Genomic DNA, 23836 nt, shown 5'->3' on the forward strand with positions numbered 1-23836 from the left:
GCGCAACTTCGTGCCGAGGTTTGTGCATTTTCAAAAACGTCCAAAAACGTTCATCGTGTATCGCTTTGTGAGCGCCGGCTAAAGCCGTTCCGGGTGTCTGTACGTTCTTTGCGCTATTGTCCAACAATAAAAGCATCACAAGAAGGTACGCACGACGTCTCTGACCTTTGAAAAAGCTCCAAAGCGATGCTGATCCGACCGAGACCGAGGAAAAGGTGGCTACATCGCTGCGATGCGGCCGTCCGATCGGTGCAACTGGCCCGAAAAAAGTTAAGCAGTACCTGGTGGACATGGTAGAAACACGCCAGAAAGTCCTGGCCACTGCATCTCGGAGCAGAGCTCGCAAAGCTGCTGCGAGGCGCGATCGTGTTAGAGGAAAAGGCGAGCGGCTGAGTAGCGAACGGATTGCGAACCCTTTCTGGGGCCCAGCTGCTGGCCATTGAAAATTTCTGGGGCTAGCTTTAATCGTAGGATCTATTGCAATAATTTATCGCAAAGAAACGGAGGAGAAATTGGTTGAAAATTTGCACAGAAAGATTTGAACAACATGGTTTTCGACTACCACTGTCGAAATAACCGGGTAACTGGCCGGAATGCTGCCCGGAATGGCGCCAAATTTGTTTGCCAATAAACTAATAAACTGCCTTTCCACGTGTAATTTACAGAACTCAATTATCGGTCATAGTTTATTTTTTATCACCTTTCAAAATTTGTCTCCCCCTTTTTTTTAATGCCTACATTATGCTGGCAAAAGGTCACGGGCTCGTCAAATAGTGAATTCTGAACTGCTGCTGCTGCTGCTGCTGCTGTTGGTGCGGTAGCTGGCCCACGCACTTCCTCTTCGACATTCGGCGCAGATTGGGCTTGCGGTGTGAATGCCAGAACGGCGACAGAAACACTCTTGCACCCCCGCCCCGCAAACATAGCGCCAGACGCAGACACACAGAGACCTGGGGCGGCCCCGATAAGGGAAGTAGCGTCTGATTTATGGTTTTTGGGTCGGACGGTTTGCCTAATCCGTCGCCGTTGCGCGGCGCTAACCGCGTAGCAGAAGCCACATCGTCATTGCCATCGCTTGGTGTGGCGTGGCGTGGCGTTTTTAGCGTCGATCGTGGTGTTGGGCGACCCACGAGCCAAAAAAAAATTAACTCCCAGACCAGACCAGACCAGACATCGGGCGACCCTGGTAGTAAAACGCGCGCAGCAATGAAAGGAGAAGAAATAAAGAAGCAAAGAGCAACAGCAAAGATGGCGCCCGTGGCTGGCGCTACTAGCGCTGAGCCTCGACCGCGCTCGGCCACACAATACAATACAACGTCCAAGCAGGGTCCAAAACTCTGGAGGCCAATCTGCCAATTTCTCCCCACCACGGCGCCGCAAAAAATGGCAACCTCTCTTGCCCCGTCGGGGGGTCGATTTGGCAACGTCTGTCGTGGCTGCTGCTGCTGCTCTCTGTCTCTTGACGACACGTGATCGCGCCTCACGTCTTGAATGGGGCCCCCCCCTGTGCGCGTTTTAGATGCGCGCGTGAGAGTCGCGCCAACACACATGCGCGCGGCCGCGGCCGGCAACGCACGTTTGTTTTGTTTAACTGCCGGTGGTGCGCCGGAGCGCGCCCGGCGACGAGCGAGACGTAATAATTGTTGGATGTTTTTCTGTCTGGCCGGGCCTCGGCTGAATGCCGAGCCGGGTCGTCTGCGATCGGTCGCGGGAGCATAATAAAGTGTTTTTTTTTTTTAATGATTTCTCGAACATACCGCACCGGCAGCATAACAAAACAACCCCCCACACTCCCGGCCCGGTGGTGCGTTGATGAAACGAGGGATCCACCAACGTGTTGCGTGCGCTCCGCGGTGGCCGACAACCACCAACCATTTGATCTGGATTTAATGCCTAAGGGAGGGGGTTTCGGTAATTTCGCGGACAAAAAACGGATCATTTTTGACGATTTTTTGTGACGCCACTATTCTACTTTATTCTTTCAAGTGTACGTCATATTAAACAGCAACTTTTGAAGAATATTTAACTCTATTTAGGGGCAGATTGATTAAAAACGTTATCAATGGCATCACATTTAGAAGGTCATGTCTTCGATAAGATACTTTTTCACGGTGCCCATCGTAGCCGCGTGATGGGTCATCAGACAAATACATATCGATACTCGTTTGAAAGATTATAAGTTTATCTAGGTAGCCTCGTCGAGTTTTTGTTGAATTTCCTATTTGCCGATTTTTGGCAGATTTTGAAAGTTGAAATCGTGATGCTTTCTGTAATTTTTCCATGAAACACGATTTTTTAGCGAATTGTTTTAAAAAAAGTATCGACAATTTTCACAAAATCTCGACGGGACTACCTGGCAAAGAGTGTACAGATTGTGTGGTAAAAATTTCAAATCGATCAGCCCAGTAGTTTTTACGGTACGGTACGAGCACCGACGTTTGAAAACCGCTGGTTTTGGGGAAACGCTCTTAAACGCAGCGAGTTGCGTGGAGCACTTTGTTAGTTTTTCTTCGATTGATCCAAAAAATTCACACAATGTTCTTGAAATGATCGGCTTTCAGGGGAAAATGTTAAAAATATGTGTCAAAAAACAAAATCAACTACTGAACTACAACTACCCCCCCGCCCCTTAAGGATAGCAAGCTAATTGCTTCGAATTCAATGATTCAAGCGGGGAGAGAGAGAGAAAGAGGGAGAGCCCGCGCCAATGAATGAAATGGAACGCGCATGGGAAGCAGACACGATACTGCTCCGGTTTTAGCACGTCTCCCGGAGTGCCATGTCGCCAACGTTCGTGCCGTCGGTTTTAGCGCTTCCGTACTAAGTCGAAGAAACAACGATGTTCCTACGCACTGCCCTGCACCACCGCCCGTCCCGTCAAGCCCCTACAAGTGCGGCTGGCAGGCCTTACAGTTAGGCCGCAGCATTAATTTTCACATTTACCTCTCACATTTTCCAGCCAGTTCATAATTCCCTCTTCCCCCGGCGGGGAACCGCTCAGCGTCATGCTGCTGCTGTCAGGTTTGTGTGACCCTCCGCGGTCAGGTCACGTTACCTTAGCAGCAGCAGCAGCAGCAGCAGCCTATTTGCTGATAACATTTGCCTCCGGACTCCGGCCACACCGCAGTGCAACAACGAGTCTTCTCGAGCGAGAGAGCGAGAGAAAAAGAAAAAAAAAACAGACGCACCCCAGGCGTCCTCTTCCTCCGGCCACCGGCTCACCGGTGGTTAGCAACAAAACTCGGACGCTCGGGGCGCTCGGCGAAAAGGTTATCGATCTGCGCTGGCTGCAGCTCGACCGTTTGGGCCGCGATCGGGCGTCGCTTCCGGTGACGTTTCCGGGTTACGTCAGAACCTGCGCATCCTACCAAATGTACGCCGATCGCAGCAAGGTCACAGAGGTGCCGCATGCACATATTGGATTGGTTTCATTAGATAACTGTGTGGCTCTTTTTCTTCGTTCTTTTTTTTCTTGTAAAACATCTAAAGTAAAAGCAGTATTATTTTATTGATGATTTACACGTTCCCATATTATTCTGTCCCTTTTTTTGTCTTCTTTCTTTCACCCGTTACCGTACCGTTAGATCTTGTGGTGTTTTATTTTCTCAAAAAAATTGAACAAAGTAAAAAAAGTTCCGCAGTATTATGTGCAAAGTGTGACGCCTATGTAAAAATACTAAAACGTTCAATTTTTAAATGACATTCTGTGCAATTACTTTTGAAATCTAACTCCTCTTTGATGCATAAAAAAAGCGCAAATGGCGAATGACTACAGCAAAGCAGATAAGAACAGTAACAGTCCTGCACCAAAAATTTTCCCACGCAAGTCTCAATTGAAGTCAATTCCCGGAATCAATTCGGGTGTCGATACTTGTGGGTAGGCTGACCTTGATCACGGCTAAGAGTGGTCGATGGCGCCTTTCTGTACTTTAATTATCAAGTTTAAACTGACCTTGTCACTACTAAACAACAGCCAAGGGAGTCAGGGCAGCAGCAGCAGCAGGTAGGCCACCACGAAAACGTAAACAAAGTTGTAAGCTAAAACAAAACAAACCACAACTACGCTGCGAATAGCGTAACAAAGCAGAAGAACGGTTACTACTGCTGCGCCGAAACTATCGCCCCCCCCCCCCCCTTGAAATTCCCGGAATCAATCTGGGTCGGTGTCGATGCCGAGCCCCGAGTCGTCTCCTACCCAGATCGATTCCGGGAATTTCCAGGGGGAGGCAAGTTCGGCGCAGCAATCAGCTTCTGCTTTGCACTTTTTTGCAGGCGTGGAATCGCGGAGAATCGGAATTCGTGGGTGCGATTCCCGGCGCCCATCATTACTAGCCTATACAGAGCAGCCAGTTCCGGCTTTTCCGAGAAAGGTGTTTGTTACCGTGAGGGGCTGTGCTGGCGCTGGCGCTATCGACGCTACGCTAGGCATCGATAAGGCACGCAAAAGCAAAACAAAAGCCTGCGGACACATTCGTTCGGACACGGTTCAGGAATCAGACATTTCTGCGTAATTAATTGGCCACCAGTCGGGTTCAACACCGAGCGCCGTTAAAAAGCCAGCCAGTTAAAAAGTGCAGCAGACGATGCACGTTATCTGGTTTGCTTCTTCGATGATTGATGAACCTCACGGGATAGTCGCTCGGTTTCCCTGCGTACCCGTAACCCATCTACTGAGCTGGGAATTAAAAAAAAAAAAAGGACCACTAATTTTAGCGAGTCGAAAGGTGCAAAAGGTGCAACCCAGTGGAAAAGCTTCTAGCGCGTACACGCTTTACGCTCGACGGTTTTCTGCTACTGGGTGGAAAAGGGGGAAAAGTGAAGGCCTTCCGTTCGTTCCTCGCCTGACCGCTCACGCCGCTCACGTGTGTCCACGGCCGGAGCAGCGTCAAAGGCTTCGGGCCCCAGAACACACCTGCCGGCCGGTCCTGTGGTCCAGAACACACGCAACCGTCCTTCGGCAGCCGGGGTAAGGCATCACGACGATCGACCTTCCGACCGTATTCCGAACGGAAACTCGTTTGCAGTGTGCAACAAATGTCTTAAAGATGAGAAAGAGTTTGCCTTAAAGATGGGCATTATCGGGCGAATTGTCTTGTCATACTGTATTTCTATTTTTTTTTTTATGAGTTTGTTTCTTTATCTGTTTACATAAATCAGTGCATAATAATCTTCGAAATTGATATTGAAGTTATCAAATAATAAGACCTGCCATTTATGGGCCAAAACGGTTATTAACGATCATCGAAAGCAACAATTAATCAATTTCGACAGAGACTTGTGAAGAAAAATCAACCAAAAATATCAAAAACGACAAAATTGAGCTATTTTTCTCGATGAAAATGCACCGCCACAGCGCGGAATATTGGCCAAAGACACGGTACAAAAGCCACAATAAGGTAACAATTACCAGTTGCGGCTAACTCACCAGATCTTTACTCTACCAAATGAACATTCCTTTGCATCGGTGGGGGCACGTAATGACCGAGCAGCCGAGTCCTTTATTAGGAAAATTTGAAAAAAAGGGTTGGGGTTTGAAAAAATGCCACAGATTGGCGGATTTCCTGGTTAGGCATCCAAAAATTGCGCAAGATATAGTTGAAATGTGTAGCTAACGAATGGCCATTACTTTGGAGAGTAAATAATTATCCGTTTTTCCACAATAAACGTTTTTTTTTCGAATAAAAACAACGGCTTCATATGCATACACCTGGTAACATGGCTCAAAGATCGATTCATAGGAAAATATCGCAAAATGTCTAGACTGGGGGCATTTGGCTCACCAAATGAAGAATTCTTTTGGCGTGGCATACACCCAACCCCGCCCAAAAGATAGGAAAAATGTATATGCTAGCAAGGAAAAATAGTTGGAAATAAATTGGGTTTTTGGTTTTCTATTCCTTAAAAAAACAACTGTGTGTTTTTATCGACAAAAAAAGCAGCGTAAAAAAGGTGATACACCTCTGGCAGACCTCTGCCCGGACCATCAGAATCTAACGCTAGGTTCGAGAGAGAGAAAGAATGAATGAAATTAACCACAGCATGGCGTATGGTTGTTTCTTTTCCTTTCATCCATCCTCTCGATTCACGCCGTAGATTGTTATGGTTCTGGACAAGCGATAAATTTGTCGTTCTCGTTCCAAATCCAATTGCTGCAGCCGGTGAATACTACGCAGTGGCAGCGGTAGTGCACCAGCGGACCACGGAGTACAGTCAAAGATCATTGGTTTTGCACTTGTTCCAGCGAATGAAACTTTATGACCGGCCATGGCACTGCGGTGCCCTTCGTAGAAGCGTGACCGAAGCATCCCAAGCAGCATGGGACAGGTGGAGTGGAGGAAGAGTTGTGGATGAGCAAATTGCATCAGTTCGGTCAGAATGGGGCCGCGGGGCGGGAGTGTTCGTTAAATTTCGGATCCGCTTCACCTGTCACTCAAGACCACAAGAAATATACGTAAGACGTACGAAACAGAGAGAGAGAGAGAGAGAGAAAAAAGGAGCGATATGGTTGTGGGGCTGCTCCGATCCGATTCCTTCCTAGCGATTCCGAGAGCACGCTGGCCAGATCACCGTGACGGTGATGATTCTCCAGTACTAGTTCGCCCCCTGCCCCCTTCTCTATGCCCGCTCTATCTCTACTACGCCGATGCGATCCGGAATATCCTCCATCGGCTGCCACAAACTCTCGGCGGCATTAATGCCGAAGAGGTACTCCCCTTTTTCCCCGCCGTTTTTTTTTTTCTTGTGTTGCTCCTTCTCTTCCATCTTCTTATTCTCTTATTCTCTCTTCGTTTTATGACAGGGAAACCGTGGAGGGAGGGCGGGATGGTTCGACTTCTCCCCCACCCTGATGTGTGATGATTCAATTTCGACGCGCAGGTTGCGCACCGCCACCACCACCCTTTTCAAGCCGGGGTGGCCGGTGGAATATTATTGCTGCTGCTGCTGCTGCTCCGGATCACTCCCTTCCTTTCGTAACATTGCGCCGACGAGGCGGACGACGAATCCGTACGCTAAATAATTTATTTCGATTTTCAAATTTAGATTTGCACGCTCCGGTGCCCGTCTGTGGTCCGTGTCTGAGTCACCCCCGCCTTGGTGTCTTGCACCCCATGGGCCCCAGGAAGAGTTAGTAATTATTGGCAATTATTGTGCTCAACTAGTTCGCCTAGTTGATTTTCGGTTTTAGGAAATTCCACCAAAAAACGTCGTTAAAATCTTGGCAGCAACCGCACCATCCAAAACCGGTTCAGTTCGAAATTCGAGCGAGGCGCGCGCTCACTTGAACCTGGAACTGATTAATGGAACCGAGTGAGGCGAAAGAAGCAAAAAAAAAGCAATCTGCAAATTTCTGCGCTCACGTGGCGAAAGCAAAGCACGAAAGCCAGCCACCAGACACCGCGCTGGCTTCTGAATTGGCGCATAAGATGCACGCAACGGTTCAGCTCGAAAGGAACCGCTCCGGCCTGCTACAGCACCGGAGCTACAGCTACAACAGGTGGCACACCACTTGGGGGCGATGGTAGAAAAAAAAAACAAAAAAAAACATCCACCTTTCACCCGGAAGGATCGTGCATCGCGTCGTGATCGTGACGGTTAAAGGGTGTGTGCGGCTTGTTCTTGCTCTATTTTTATTTCTCTCTCTCCCCCTCTCTCTCTCTCTCTCTCGCGAGACGATGCAGAGAACCATAACAGAACCGGAACAGAACCTGCAACACAGAAGAAAGTGGCAGGAAAGCAAGCGAAGGATAATTAAACGCACACATTTAATGTCAGATAATCGTCGATCACTTAACTGGGGCACCGAAAGGCAAGGGCGCGAAAAGGAAGTGCTGGGAGACGGGGCATGCAGAAGAAGAAAAAGCACACACAGAAAACGAACGCTGCGCTGAAGAACGAACGAAGAAGTTGAGCGCGGAAAAGAAACGAGAAATTGGAAGGGAAGGGACTAGGGGGTGCGTGCGCACAGGCACAGATCACTCCTTAATTGTATATTAATTGCTCGGAAAAGGGGTGGGGGGGCGCAATCGCGATAGGTAATTGATTTTCATAAATTCATTCCTGCGTGGCAATGACATAAACGAAAGGAAGCGGAGGAAGCGAGTTGCTAATGAGGTATCGCCCCCCGCCTTTTAACTCCTTCGTCGGTGATACCATGTGTGGAGCGAAGAGTGCGGCTCGAACGTCGCTTCTCTACGCATTTAGCACCTACTTAGCAGCCCATAGACCACTTCACAAGTCAAGCGGTGTGGGTACGTCGCGGTGCCGGCGTCCCTACTGTCTGCAACCGTTTGAGACAGGCAGCACTTGCTGTTGCTGTTGCTGCTGCATGCAATAAAGATGCTTCCCGGCAGCTTAAAATGCTACACGGCCACGACCGGCAACAACATCCCGCAACAACTAAAGCTTGAAACATTTAACATTTGGCCCCATTTTCTTTTACTCACTGTAGCGCTCCTGGTGGTTGCTTTGCTGCGCTGTTGGTGTCTTTTTAAAGGTCCAAGTCTTTTCTTTTAGTGAGGAAAAATTCGTCAAAATCGAACCGCACCTTCAAAAGTTATTCGAAATTTCCGAATTTCGATTAAATTTCCCGTAAATTACTCATTGGGCAAGCTATCTCTGCAGTTGTCGTTTGAAAACGACGGGTGGAATGACGGAAGGGTCCATGAACGGCCGATTGTACAAAAAAGAATGCCTGGAAAAGATCATTCTACCTTTTATTAAGTCTCATAAAGGTCCAGTTAAAGTTTAGTCCACAGCTTGCTAAGTGCCATTCCAGTACAGAGATCATAAATTGGTTTCGAAACAACATTGCAGTCTTTAAAAAGTTGTTTTACTCGACTGCAAGGCTACTAGTTAAGTAGTATTAGCGGAAGAGGGTAGTAGTAGTAAAGCGATTTGATAAACAAAGACTAAAAGTACGCCTGAGAAGACGAGCAAGTCTCGTAGCAAAACACGGGCCGGTTTTACCCGTCACACCCATCATGCATACAATTGTAATGCATCATTTACGGTAGCAGATCGACAGACAGTCTACCCCGGGAGCCGGCCAGCCGGCCCGGGGATGAGTGACGGGTCCCGAGGAGGTCGCAACAGTTAGTGGCCTTGTTGACATTACACACGAGCGTTGAGCGCAACCGAACGTTATTTGCGTTGAGTGTACACAAAGAGAGACAGAGAGAGAGAGAGCGAGAGAGGGATCATCAAGGATCCATTCGTGTTGTACTTTGTTACCGCTATCAATATACCGCTGGTGTCCTGGCGATCGACCTGGCGCTGCTGTTCACGCACTCTCTCTCTCTCTCTCTCTCTTTCTCTCAGCTTTCTCTCTCGTCTCTGTCTAGCTCTCCAAAACAATGTTGCACCGTTTGCCGGCCGGCCGGTGCAGTGGCAACTCTTTGTTCGGCGTGGTGATCCGTGCTTCCGGCTGCATGTGTGATCGGTTTGTCTGGCTTTCCCCCGTCTGGCTGGCTGGCTGGTGGACTCTATTTGCTCTTCACCTCGTCAACCTCGTTTAACCGTTTGCTCTTAACACTCATTTATCTTCACATTCATTTATATATATGTATGTTCCCTTGTATTATGTGATCCTCTTTTTTTGTCCACCGTACCCTTTGTGTGTTCTTCTGTTCTTTGCTTCCCCGCAATTTGTCTGTCCGTCTTTCTTTCTTTCATTTTTTCATTGTTTTTTCTTTCTTGTTAATCTCTTTCTCTTTCCGTCACAAACAGTTCTGTTTGCACATCTTCGCCCGTGCTTCCTTTCCTTCTTCGCTTTACACTTATCAATTCCCATAACTCCTTAACCCATTTGTTGCGGCCCCGTCTTTCTGTCGGCGCTCTGTGGTCGTCTGTTCGTGTTCGCGTTTGGTGGCCACAGCCAGCCAGCCAGTCAGCCAGCTCCGTGGCCTTCTTCCGCACACGCAATAGACCGCACCACGGGGCTATCGTCACAGCAGTATGTAGGTACACAGCTGCTGCTGCTGCTGCTGCCTCTACAACTATTGACACAACTGCACAACGTAGTAGGTGACACGCCAGTGTGGCACGAGAAGCCGGGAAACCCAACCATCGCCAGAACGCCCTATATGGATGCCAGGGTGGCGTGGTGGGGAAAGGGAACCCGGAAGGAAAAGTGGGAGGCCGATGGTTTCTGTGTGTGCCGTGCCTTTGTTGAAATGTGAACATTCTCGGCAGAATTTCCAAACTTCACTCGGCAATTGAATCGGCCGGGAAGAAGCGACAGCATGCCCGGGGAACGGGGAACAGGTGCGTTGGTACGGGTATTTAAAAAAAAAACACCGTATTTTTTTCATTTTTGTGCGATTTTTTTTTGTAGTAAAACCCATAAAATGTCGGGAGTTTTATAAACTTCCGGAATCAGTGTAGGTTTTTACGGTATGTTTCTTTTTGGGTTAATTATGGTCTTGAGACCGCATAGGAAAGCATCGCTCGCTGTCCGCAGACTGCTTTTTGTCATTTTTAGCTCATTTTAGGGAGAATCTTTTGCTCAAGCTGACCAATACTATGTTATTTTTTAGATCTAACCTTGCTCTTCAAGGAAAAGTCGTGCGCTTTTCGCGGCCATAAATATTGACAGCCAAAGAGACATCGAAATGAAGTGTAGAACGTTCGTTTTACGCCAATCTCATGTCTCGCTGTTGCTTTACAGAGTCCCGTTGGAATCTCCGGGGCTTTCACATGAATTGTTTGCATTTCCAGGACTTCAATGAACACGCTATTAAAAGGTTCGCACTATTGGCACATGAATTTGTTGATTTATCTTGATTTGTCACCGGCTTATGCGTCCTGGTGGCCAACCGAGGGTGTAAATCATCAGCTGACCTCTCTGGCAACTAAAACCGATCATTTTTTGTTTTGTTTACAAACTGCTGAAGCAAGGCAAATTCGGAATTTCACCACAAGCAGCCAAGCGAAATAACGCATTGGTTCTAACGTGTCGCATTTTTATTTCCGAAGGCGTGAGGTTACGCCATGATTAGCATTTGAAAAGCCATTGTTTAAGGCTCATGTTGAAGTATTGTTTGTGTGATTCGAGCTGAAATTCATTCGTCTACATCGTTTTGAGTGGTGCAGCGGCGTGAAATTCATCCAAATTCGCTTCATACCTTTTTGAACATGTTATTTGCTATGTTGCGGTTCTTTGCGATCAAATTTCAGAGCGTCTGGCAACTCTACCAGTACCACAGTAACGAATAATGGTCCGAGATCCAATTGATTAATTGACAGTTAAATGCTAGAAGGCTTTCACCGATAGCCACGTGTGGTTTTGCTACCAAATAAATTTAAAAAAAAACCATTCCATCACGAATTGCTTTGCTAAATATAAAAGCATTATATGCTTATAAACAATAGAATGAGCTGTACAAGTAAGGGTACGTGTGTGTACTCACCGGACGATCTTGCGCTTGTTGTTCGGATGGAGCCGGTTGGCCGACGGTTGATCGACGGCCGCCAGCACCGCGTGCAGCAGCGGCCCATCGTACGATTCCAGCTGATCCACCGTTACCGTCCCGGCACGGCACCGGCCCACCAGCTCCCTCACCTGTTGCTGCTGGTCGGCCACTGCCGAGCCACTACCATCGCCATCGGTTTTCGGGCGCTTCGTTGGCCCGTCACTACTGGCGGCATTCCGGGACCGAATGTGTTCCCGCCGGACACCGTCCCCGATTAGCACCTGCCACAGTAAGCTCTCGATGTAGTAGTTGGTGCCACCGACCACGATCGGCATCCTACCGGCCGCCAGTAGCGAATCAATCTTGTCGAGAAACAAAAAAAAAGAAAGAGAAAGGAGGGGGCGCAACGGGTTGGGTGGGTTGTAAACGGTTAAGGAAAAGTGCTGGTTCGTGGTTCATGTGTTCCGTACAGCGCGTGGACCCCTTGCCCTGTCCTGATCAGTCATCACGGAAGAGAGAGATAGCCTTGGAATTCCAAGATGGCCGCGCGGAGATACGCGCACGTGTCGCGCGCAGCTCGCTCGCTTATCAGCTCGCTGACACCCTTGAAAGTGGGACAGGATTTTCCCTGCCTGATTATAAACCCTTTCCACAATCCAGGGGGGGGGGGGAGAATTTCCTTAAATTGCCCCCGTTCTCGCCCCTTCCCGTTCACGTTCATCATCGCGCCACGTCACGTCTGTGCCGGTACTGTGGGGCGCCCATGTACCGAAAAAGCGGCGGCACTCGCGCCATTCACCAACAACAAAAAAAAAGCCCCCCCCCCCCCCCTTTTTGCCAAAGACCTTGAGCACCACAGCATCGCAGGCAGACGGCGGAGCGGTGGTGGCTTCGAGTGCTCGTGTGCTGCCTCCCCTTTCTCCGCCTTTTCCTCCCTTCACCACTCGTCCGGTCCATGCGGCCGGCCACTACACAGCTCATCATATGGTACCGGCCGCGATCGGGATGACGACCATTGGCGCGAAAAAAAAATCGCCCCCCCGAAAATAAAAGGCCAAGAAACCGCGGCTACGCACACGCGCTTGCGCTCACTGCGTGCGTGTTGGTGGTTGTCTCGTTCACGCCCGGTTCCTTGAGCCGATCCTGAGCTGGGAGAGCAGTGGTGGTCTGATGGACGAGTTCGCCGGCGCTGTTCGCTTCCGCGTGATGGTAATTTATATTTTCAGCAATCGCGCGATCGCGCCTCGTTCTCTCTCTCTCTCTCTCTCTCTCTCTCTCGCGGTGGCGGCCACGACACACGGCTTATCTAACTGCGTCTTGGCCGGGTGGCGCTCTCTCTCTCTCTCTCTCTCTCTGTCTGGTAACGTTCAGGGCCACGCGGCAACGTTCAGGGTGTCGTCGTCGTCGTTTTCGGCCGCGAAACTGGTTCGGTTTGAGCGGTTTCGGCGCTACGCACCAGGCCCAAAAAGGCGCCCGCGCATACATACACAGCAAACGTCCAAATTTATGAGCCCCCCCTCCCCTTCCTTTCCTTCCACACCATCCATCCAACGGAGCAATTTATCGGCAAACGCGGTGCAATCGCGGTGCGCTCTCTAGCGCGCACTTCCTTATCCACGACCACGTCCACCGGGCGTCAATTCATCTTCCTTTCAGCCACCGCCATTAGATCTACTATGCCCGCTCCCCTCCCCGTATTATGCCCGCGCAAAGGATAAGCATTGAAGCACTTGAGCGACGCGTTTGCGCTTATCCATTTTGCGGTCATCGCCGTCAAATCGCTCGTCACCAGACACGACACCAGCAATGTGCGTTACGTGGCACTGATCTCGGAACCGTATCACGTACCGGAAAGGAACACAAAACAATACCAGCTGCCAGTCGGGAGACCTCTCGACGCGACGCGACTCGACTCGACTCCGTTTTGAAGTGGCCACAAGCTGCCCCGGAATAAAAGGATTCGTCCTAGCGACAGCCAACGGTATCTACGGTGTGCAGCCTCCCGGGGCGAGCCGGGGCACGGTTCCAGAAGATTTTTAAAAAACCCGCTTTTCTTACAAGGGTTCCATGCGGCTCGCTACTTTGGAGAGCGTTTCCCCAAAACCCAACGTTCTCAACGTAGCGTAAAAACTACTGGACCGATCGGTTTGAAATTTTTAACACATAATCTGTACACCCTTTGCCAGGTAGCCCCGTCGAGATTTTATGAAAATTATTGATACTTTTTTTTAAACTAATCTTTAAAGATTGTGTTTTAGGCAAAATTATACAAAGCATCACTTTTCCAACTTCAAAGATCTGCCAAAAAGCGAAAAATATGAATATCAACAAAAACTTGACGGGGCTACCTAGATAAACTTATGATCTTTCAATCGAGTATCGATTTGTAACTTTCTGGTGACCCATCACGCAGTTACGATGGGCACCGGGAAAAAGTATCTTTTCGAAGACACGACTGCTTAAATTTGATACCATGGATGAAGTTTCCAATCAATCTTTCCCAAAATAGAGTTAAATATTCTTCAAAAGATGCTGTTTAATATGACATTCATTTGAAAGAATAAAGTTGACTGGTTCCTTCACAACTAATCGTCAAAAATGATCCGTTTTTTGTCCCGAAATTAAAGAAGCCCCCCCTTAAGAGATGTCCTGGCGAAAAAGATCGAGTTAGCAACAGACGTAGGGGCATCGAAGACCCCTTTCTCTTTCTGTTTTCTTTCTCTCTCTCTCTCTCTCTCTCTCTCTCTCTCTCTCTCTCTTTCTCTTTCTTTCTTGCTTTCTTATCGCTTCTTAGCTTCGTTATTATGTTGTAAATTATGCCAAGATGATTCTATCCCAATTGCTATCACTTCCATTGTTTTTCTCTTTCTCTCTCCTTCTCTCTCTCTCTCTCTCTCTCTCTCTCTCTATTTTTTTGTCCTCCAATCTTTTTTCTATTACCAATCATTTCACTCTTCCCTTTAACACACGCCAACTATTGCTTCGCACTCGCAGCGAGAACACCTAAAACACCTTCCCCAGCATCCAGCATCCTCGTTCTGCCTAAACTGCCAGAACCGAGCTATGCCCCCACCGTCTTAAAACACAAAACAATGTCATACAGCAGCCCACATTGCATTTGGAGCGTCGGGGCGTCCTCCGCGAAGCGAACCTGAGTGCAAGCAACAGGCTGTTGCAGCGAAGCTTACTGCTCACTGCTTAGCGCATGCTCGGACGGCCAAATGCAGTCGTATCCTGTTGTTGTCGTGTCGTGAAAAAAAGAGACCCACGCTCTGCAGCATATGTGCGCAGACCACAAGCAGCTCGACAATGTAACAGAAAGCAGCAGTCGCAGCAGCAGCAGCAGCAGCAGCAGCAACGTCAATCCACGAAAAGCCGTTGCGAGCACATTCCATTCCCATAAAACACTTGCTGCTCCTTCTGCTGCTGCCACACGAACGAGATGCGTGGACGACGACGACGACGATGCCGCCGCCGCCGCCATCGTCGTCGTTTCTCATTCTCCCCGGTTTTATGCGTTCAGCGGGACTTTAGGCCGGTGGTCGCGGTGAATCCTTGCTGGTCTCCACCACCAGCCAGCCAGCAGCGAGCGTGTTGCTTCTGAATTCCCCTTCTCTTAGTTTTGGTTACTTTTTTGTCGAGATGTTGTGTGCTCGATACTTCTCAGCTCGAATTTTCTCAGCGCTCGCGCTCGCGCACCATATAGTTGCTCAATCTGTTGCTCCACTCTTTCGGTTTTCTTTTGGTTGTTCGTTTGGTTTCCTTTTGGGTTTGAGGGTTTGTTTTTTTTTTTCGTTGTTGTTGTTGGTAGTTTCGTTCGTATCGTTTCGACGTCAAAACTGTTCCAACATAAATTAAAAAAAAAATCAAGTCGATCGACGACTAACAAACGGATGGCTTATGAGAGCGCGCGCGCGCGCGCGTGTGTGCGACACAAATATTATTATCTTATGTGTGGATATTGTCACGTTGTTTTGTGGCGAGAAATTTCATTTTTATATCCATCAACGAACTGACAAACGATGCTAAAGGGCCATAAACTAGTGACAGGAGGCGTCTGGAGTGTGAAACGCATGTGCGGTACCATCTGGAGTGAGCGTTTGAGCCAGTTGGCCATCTCGAACATGCGCGGCATAATTTCGAATTCCTTTTTTTTTCCTTCTCTCCTTTCGCCGTCGCGAGCCAAACGAGCGTAATCCTTTCGTTATCGTGCACGTAGACGTAGAAGACAAATAGATCCAAAATTATATCTCCTCACATAACTTCAGACTCCGTGTATGATCGAGGAAAACAACGAAAAAGAGAGGAAACATCAATTCAATTCTACAAAACACGTTAAAAAAAACTGTCAAAATTGCGATCACTTATCGGTCGCCATACACGATCATGATCAAGGCTTGTTCTTCTGCTGTTCTTCGTCCGAAGCCGAAGTAGGGCATTAACGCACCTCCGGTTGCGGGAGACCCCCAGAGATGGTTTCCCTTTCGACGACCCACTCGGCCGGCTTCCAGTCGATCTCCTAGCGGCCGGCGGGGCGGGAGGCGGGCTACCCATTTTTGGTCCGTTGGTTGCTATGTTTATCAGGGACCATAAGGCATGCGCGGCACGTGTAATCAAACAGGAAGCGCTCTTTGCCCTTCTGTGTCTCTCTCTCTCTCTCTCTCTCTCTCGCGAGGGGGGCCAACATCGACCCAAGGCTATATAATCCCACCACTTCGCGCTCTTGATGGAGTTCCCACTGCGGTGGATTCTTTGCCTGGTGGATGTGGACCCCCCTGGACCCCCCCCCCCTCCTCGATCAAACAGAAATCATCATTTGCATGCAAATGGTTTGCAGACCAGCCGACCGCCGACCATGCTTACCGGCAACCGATCATCGCCACCTCCAGGGAGCTCGAAAGAGAGAAAAAGAAATAAAAAAGTACCAACAACACTCGTCCGGTGCGTACACGGAGAGTAAAGAGCCGGCCAGCGGCTAGCTATATGGCTAGCGGTTATTGTCTGCCTTCTTCTCCTCCTTTCGCCTCTCCGCGGATCGAAGCGCGCACCCCCTCACGGCCCGCCGCCCCCCCCCCCCCCCCCCTGGAAGACGAATCACCCCTTTATTTGACGTGAATCGTCGCATCGCCAGCTCTCAAGACGCGCTCGTGGTCTTTCGATGACGACGACGACGACGATTTTGACTCACCCCCCCCCCCCCCTCCCCGTCCCTCATGAGTCTCATGAATATTGAATGAATTTGGTTCCACGGGCCACCCCGTGGCCCACCACTCCACCATCTTCACCACCCCTTTGCGGACCGGTTTCTTGTCCGTTTTATTTAAATTGTGTGCTTGTGTGCGACCGCGTATGAGAGAGCAAGAGAGAGCAAAAGAGACACAGAGAGAGAGAGAGAGAGAGAGAGCGAGAGAGAGTGAGAATATTTTCGGCAGAGAGGGTTTTTTTTTTCTTATTGGTTCGGGAGAACCTTCGACGATTTTAATCACGTCCCCAGTTTCGGTCAAGTCGCGTTCCCTCTTCTCGGTTTCCAACCATCGGCGGTTCGTAGTAGTAGTAGTAGTAGTGGTAGTAAACTACTGGCCAGCCGGTCCCCCCGATCGGCGCCACACGCGTGAAAAGGGTTACCTCCACAGTCGTTTAGGGTTAAGGGAGGGGACTGTGGTAATTTCTTACCAAAACGAGGATTATTTTTGACGATTTTTTGTGACGGAACCATTCAATCAAATTTTTTCAAATGAATTGCAATTGAAACTACATCTTTTGAAGAATATTTAATGCTATTTTGGGGAAGATTTTATAAAAACTTGATCCATGGCATCACATTTAGGCAGTCGTGTCTTCGAAAAGATACTTTTTCCCGGTGCTCATCATAGCTGAGTAATGGGTCATCAGAAACATCGAATTGGTACTCGTTTGAAAGATAATAAGTTTATCTAGGTAGCCCCGTCAAGTTTTTGTTGATATTCTTATTTTTCAATTTTTGCCAGATCTTTGAAGTTTGAAAAGAGATGCTTTTTGCGATTCTGCCTAAAACACGACTTTTAAAGATTTGTTTTAAAAAAAGTATCAACAATTTTCATAAAATCTCGACGGGGCTACCTAGCTAAGGGTGTACAGATTATGTGTTAAAACTTTCAAATCAATCGGTTCAGCAGTTTTTACGCTACGTTGAAAACGTTGTTTTTGGGAAACGCTCTTCAAAGTAGCGAGCTGTATTGAACCTTGTATGAAAAGCGGATTTTCAAAAATCAATAGCTTAGTCAGTTTTGCTTCGATTGATCCAAAACTTTTACACAATGTGCTTGAAAGCATCGGCATTCAGGGAAGGGTAAAAAATACCTCACCGTACTGGCGCTTTTATTTTTTGTCGTTGCGCTGATCCTGCGCACAGCCAGCCAGGACACTTGGACAGCGCCGGATTGATGGCTGTCTGGGTCTATGCGTTTTTTCCCTTATTTATTTAGTTTTTTGTTTTTACACGAAATCGTAACACTGTCGACGATAACGACAAAGCAAACAAATGTCATTAATGTGATGCCCCGCTCAAGCGGCCACTGACCAGTACTGGCCAGCAACTCAAGCCGCAAACTCGACGGTTCCACGCCGAGCCGGAGGATCACAGGCGACGGTTACCTTGAGCCGACGAGCTACACGAGCCACGATTCTTCGGGCGCATTATTAATCAACCACCCGCTTATCTCCTCCCTCATCCTCTGCCAAGCCCCCCCCCCCCCTCAAAAAAAGGGCAGACCCGTGTCAACGTCACGCGTTGAAATCACTTCCGAACGGTATGTGTGTCCGTGGGAACCGCGTTCGGTATACCGCGCTGCTGCTCCAGGGCTGCCGATTGTCGAAATTAAAAAAAAAAAAAAACAAAAAAAAACCGTGAGCCTCGAGAATAATCCTCGACTTCCAAGAATGAGCCAGCGAGCCGGTGGCTTAGTACCCTATTATAACTGGGAGTCTTCGTAAAGAGGCCGGTTTTTTTTTTCAAAATAAAAGACAATGCGCCACCAAGGCTTTTCCGTTTTTCCAAAAGACGGGCTTCTCAATCACTCAATGACCACTGACTGCTGTGACATTTCTGCTTCAAGCTTTTGGATTTTAAAAGGATACGATCGGTAGCGCTTGTTCGCGAAAGTGGGTGACGGTGAAAGCCCTGTCCGGTGTCACCACATCCAGTAGATGGTGCTTCGCCATCGCCTGCTCCGCCTTGGTTGCCTTTGCCGTCACAATGTCCAATCCTTTGTAAACCTGCAAAACAAACAGAGAGAGAGGGGGAGAGTAATTGAAAAAAAGAGAGTAAGTATTGAAAGGCAGTCGAGAAAGGAGATCATGTTGCGCATAGCTCCTCCTGCGAGCTCCAGAATGCCGCCCAGGCCTACACTCGTTTAGCTGGGAAACAATAAATGGGTGTAAATGTGCGGACAAAAACAGAGCGTAGCGACCCGCCGAAAACCACAACTCCCCCAGGGTGGAAAGGTGACCCTGACCCATCCACCAGGTAAAACAGGCAGCACCGAGAACCGCTCCGCTCCATGCAGCATTCGACCTTCGCAACGAAACGGATCGGTGGTTATGGGCACCGGGTAGGCAAAGCAGAGAAAAAGGAAAACAATTATAGAGATAGAGAGGGTCCCAGTTGCGCTGGAGGGGGGAGGGGGTGGTTGGCTGGGAAAATGCCTGGCCGTGCATTCCCCGGCCTACGAAGCCCATATGGGCTGACCAGATTGTACCCCGCACACTCTCTCTCTCTCTCCCTGCGCTCTGTGCCCGCTGTAAGGAGCCAGTCAGACGACGACTCCGTGGCGTAAATTAACAACGAACAGGTGGCCCAGCTAATATGCGGAAATGTGCCGACGTCATCGACGCCCCATCCAACCTACGCCTAGGGCCACCGGATGAGCACAAGAAGCAGCAGCAGCAGCAGCAGCATCTGCAGCAGCGTAGGATGGTGGGCGGGAGAGCAACTATTTTCCGCTAGTTTTCATCCGATTTTTAAGGATTTTTAACGATTTTTAAAGCTCTCTCTCTCTCTCTCTCTCTCTATCTCTATTTCTCTATCTATCTATCAATCTATCTCTCTCTTCCTCTCTTAAAAGGAAGCATTTTTAGGGGGAACTTCGGTATTTTCGGGCCAAAAAACAGGCCCGTTTTTGACGATTTTTTGCGACGTAACTATTCAATTTTATTTTTCTAAGTAAATGTCATATTAAACTACAACTTTTGAAGAATATTTGGTATTGTTTTGAGCAACATTCATTGGCAAATTAATCCGTGGCATTAAATTTTGTTAGACTTGTTGTAAAGGTACTTTTTACGGTGCCCATCGTAGCGACATGCCGTTTCATTCGAAATATACAAATCGATACTCGTTTGAAAGATTATAAGTTTATCTAGGTAGCCCTGGAGAGCTTTTGTTAATTTTCCTATTTTTCGGTTTTTGGCAGATTTTTGAAGTTTGAAATGTGATGCTTTTTTGTCGTTTGGCCTAGGAACACGATTTTTAAAGATTTGTTTAAACAAAAGTATCAACAATTTTTATGAAATCTCGACGAGACTACCTGGCAAAGAGTGTACAGATTATGTGTTAAAAGTTGCTAATCGATCGGTCCAGTAGTTTTTACGCTGGGCACCGACGTTTGAAAACGTTGTTTTTGGGAAACGCTCTTCACAGTAGCGAGCTTCATGGACCCTTATATGAAACGTTAAAATTCAAAAATCTATATCTTTGTCAGTATTACTTCGATTGATCCAAAACTTTTACACAATACTCTTGAAAGGATCAGCATTCAGGGAAAAACCAAAACAAAACAAAATTAAATACCGAAGTCCCCCCATAAGACAGATGATTCCCAGAAGTCTACTCGTACTTCCGCATTCTTTTGCCCTAACGAGGATCATTTCTTAAAAAAAATAAAGTGTCAACTGCAAAATTTTCCATTTGTATTTCGGAAATGGGGGTTACACCAATTGCATTCTGTGTTCTTGGTCGCTTGCGAAGGTTTTGTTACAGGAAATAAACCACCAAGCGAGATACAGTTTCTAAAAGCTCATAAAATAGAATCTCTAAAATCGAAAAGCTTAAAAAAAAGCACATAAAATGATACAATTTGAGCAGATCGTAATAAAAAAATTAACATAATTATCGCTCTAACATTTGTACTCCAAAGCACAAAAAAAAGTCGTATCACGAGGTGATTTCACGACCTTTCAAAGCCAGTAAAAGCCGTAGCCGTTTTTGCTGTAAAAGCCGCGTGCGCACTCTTGCCCCACATTACGCCAGAACACATCATGGCAGCAGGTATTGTATGCTCTGCCATTCAGCTAGCTAGCTAGAGCTAGAGCCGTTCGATTCTGCCACATCTGCGCTAATACGCCGGTTGCTATGGGACCACCGGCACTGCCGCCACTGCCGCCACCACCGTAACCTTGGCCTTATCGTCGGCGCGCAACGCGACGAACGATCGGGCCCGGGCCCGAACACACAAACAGGTTGTTGGCCGCCTAGGTGATATCTCCTCCTCCTCCTCCTTCTCCGCTCAGCGCGACGCAAATTCCTTGCTTCCGGCGGCGGCGTAATAGAGCCGCGCGAATGGCGCATTCCTTTCTATATTCCTCATAACAAGAGGAGGGGGGCTGTGAGCGTGTTGCTCATTCTGAGATGGGGCGCTCTAAATTCGCGTCATCCTTTCCCATCCTTTGCTTTCGTCGGACCGCCGGCGAGACCACGCAGGACCACGGGCAGAACCGATAGACGCACAACGGAGCGGGCTAATGCTCAAACTGCATAAGAAAAACAAAACAAGTTCTTCACTTTTTCCCGTGTGTAGGTAACGTATGCATTTAAGAAAAAAAAGGGAGACAAATTTTGAAAGGTAATACAAAATTAACTATGACCGATAATTGAGTTCTGTAAATTACACGTGGAAAGGCAGTTTATTAGTTTATTGGCAAACAAATTTGGTGCCATTCCGGGCAGCATTCCCGCCAGTTACCCGGTTATTTCGACAGTGGCAGTCGAAAACCATGTTGTTCAAATCTTTCTGTGCAAATTTTCAACCAATTTCTCCCCCGTTTCTTTGCGATAAATTATTGCAATAGATCCTACGATTAAAGCTAGCCCCAGCAATTTTCAATAGCCAGTAGCTGGGCACCGGAAAGGGTTCGCAATCCGTTCGCTACTCAGCCGCTCGCCTTTTCCTCTACCACGATCGCGCCTCGCAGCAGCTTTGCGAGCTCTGCTCCGAGATGCAGTGGCCAGGACTTTCTGGCGTGTTTCTCCCATGTCCGCCAGGTACTGTTTAACTTTCCCGGACAGTTGCACCGATCGGACGGCCGCATCGCAGCGATGTAGCCACCTTTTCCTCGGTCTCGGTCGGATCAGCATCGCTTTGGAGCTTTTTCAAAGGTCAGAGACGTCGTGCGTACCTTCTTGTGATGCTTTTATTGTTGGGCAATAGCGCAAAGAACGTACAGACACCCGGAACGGCTTTAGCCGGCGCTCACAAAGCGATACACGATGAACGTTTTTGGACGTTTTTGAAAATGCACAAACCTCGGCACGAAGTTGCGCTTCACAATTTTCGCCATCACGAATAGAGTTTGACTGACGGAGCTTTCAAATTTTGTCTAATGAATCATGGAGAACTACTTTTGATGCCGGCTTTTTTGTTTCTGCCGTGCAATGGATGGTTTGCCCACGAAAAATCGGCAAATTTTGTCTCTTTTTCTGGTCTTCTTTTCTGGAACCTTATTGTCAATCGATCAATCTGCACTCCTGTCTCTTTTTTAACATATTTTCTGCCACACGCAAACGCCCCTGCGTATCCCGTCACTAGATAGAAATAGCGCAAAACCAATAAAATGGCCATAATTTTTTAATGCCGGGCATGGCATGAAGACACATTTCATTGGTCGTATATCATCGGCGATCGGATAATGGTTGCTAGAAAAAAAAATGGGGAAAAGCAAAAGACGCCAAATACCGCCCGACCGTGTAGAGGCAGCATCTCGACGTCGCCTGCATAGTCGCGGGCCCGCCATGAACGGAAAAAGGGTTGCGTGTGATACGCACACACCCAGAGAGAGAGAGAGGGCGCTCATTCACTCAGCGAGGGACACGGCACTCACCTGCATCGAGTCGGCACTGACAATCTCGCCCCCGTACCGGACGGCCAGCTCGAGCGATAGCTTCGTCTTGCCGGTACCGGTTGAGCCGAGGATGACAACGATCGGTGGCGCTGCTGTTGGGTCCATCTTGGCACTACTGTCACTGTTACCGGTTACCCTTGCACGGAACACACCCCGGGAAGCACCACCGCAACGAAAACGCACCGAAAAACGCGCTGCTACTTCACGAAACCCGGCGACTAGCCACGCGGCCATTGACAACTACCACCGATGACAGCGCGTACTCTCACTCACGCTCGCTCGATGGCACTCGCTGGCTGCTCTCAGCATCACACGCACGATTATGGTTGACGTAAACGGGGTTCTCGCTCCGCACTCACCACCACAACTACGTTCACACGCAACGCACACAAACGCGACAGGAAGGAAAGAGAGAGAGAGAAAGAAGGAAAGAGAGAGAGAGAGAGAGAAAGAGAGCATAAGTTTATGCTGGAGCGCCGGTTGGTCGGAAATTCCTTGCCTGGTCTCCAAGAAAACTCACCCGCGTCCAGCAGTCGCGACTCCATTCACAGTGCGTGCTAGAGCTAGGAAGCGGCGGTGAATCACGGCGCCGCCGGCTATTGGATGCTGCCCCCGGGGCAGAGGGGGAGGGAGGGGGGGGGGGGCTGCCGAAGAATGTTAAAGAACGCGACCAGCAGTGTGTGCCGCGAGCAGGTCATAAAATGGGTTGCTTCGTGGCAATAATCATGTGCTTCGCTGGGTTTTCTTTTTTTTTTTTATGGGGGTCTACACGGCTCGCTGCCATGGGCCGCTGTGTGCTTGTGGTTATTAATTTTATGTTCTAGCTAATTTTATTGCATACATATGACAGGGGTGAGGGGGGATTGCGAGCGATTGCGAGCGATGTAGCTGCGAATGAAGATCGAATGCCCGCGGATGCTAATACGGATTTATTGACACCCCCCACGGGGTGGGAGGAGGGTCTACTACAAACTGTCGCGCATTCTAGCAGCCCCAGTCTCGGTCTGCATACCGGGAATGCGTGCAGTAGCAAGATCTCTCCAGGAGTTAAGGCACGAAAAAATAAAACATCTCCAAACAAACGAAAAAAAAAAACAATCCGTCAGCCATCAGCGCCAGTGGTTCTAACCAACCTCTGGCCAACCTATTCTTCTTGCTCGTCTCGCCAGAGAGAGAGAGAGAGAGAGAGAGAGAGAGAGAGGGCCCCCTTGGCCCCCCGCCAACCGGACCGGAACGGAGCGGGAGATAAAGGCAAAACCGATAATGGCCAG

The 23836-nt window shown here is 48.6% G+C and overlaps 1 protein-coding gene across 1 annotated transcript in view; it reads right to left on the bottom strand.

Annotated features, from left to right (window-relative positions):
• LOC126574640 (tRNA dimethylallyltransferase) overlaps window positions 1-22844 on the bottom strand; it is a 99652-nt gene extending 76808 nt beyond the window's left edge. Inside the window, exons 1-3 of the mRNA XM_050234996.1 lie at window positions 22545-22844; window positions 18528-18665; window positions 11409-11773 (exon numbers count right to left, since the gene is read on the bottom strand). Of these exons, the coding sequence (XP_050090953.1) occupies window positions 11409-11773; window positions 18528-18665; window positions 22545-22799 (758 nt within the window). The 5' untranslated portion in view covers window positions 22800-22844. The remainder of the gene's footprint in view (window positions 1-11408; window positions 11774-18527; window positions 18666-22544) is intronic.
• Window positions 22845-23836: the final 992 nt, after the last annotated feature.

This window comes from Anopheles aquasalis, chromosome X (genome assembly GCF_943734665.1).
Source record: "Anopheles aquasalis chromosome X, idAnoAquaMG_Q_19, whole genome shotgun sequence".
NCBI lineage: Eukaryota > Metazoa > Arthropoda > Insecta > Diptera > Culicidae > Anopheles > Anopheles aquasalis.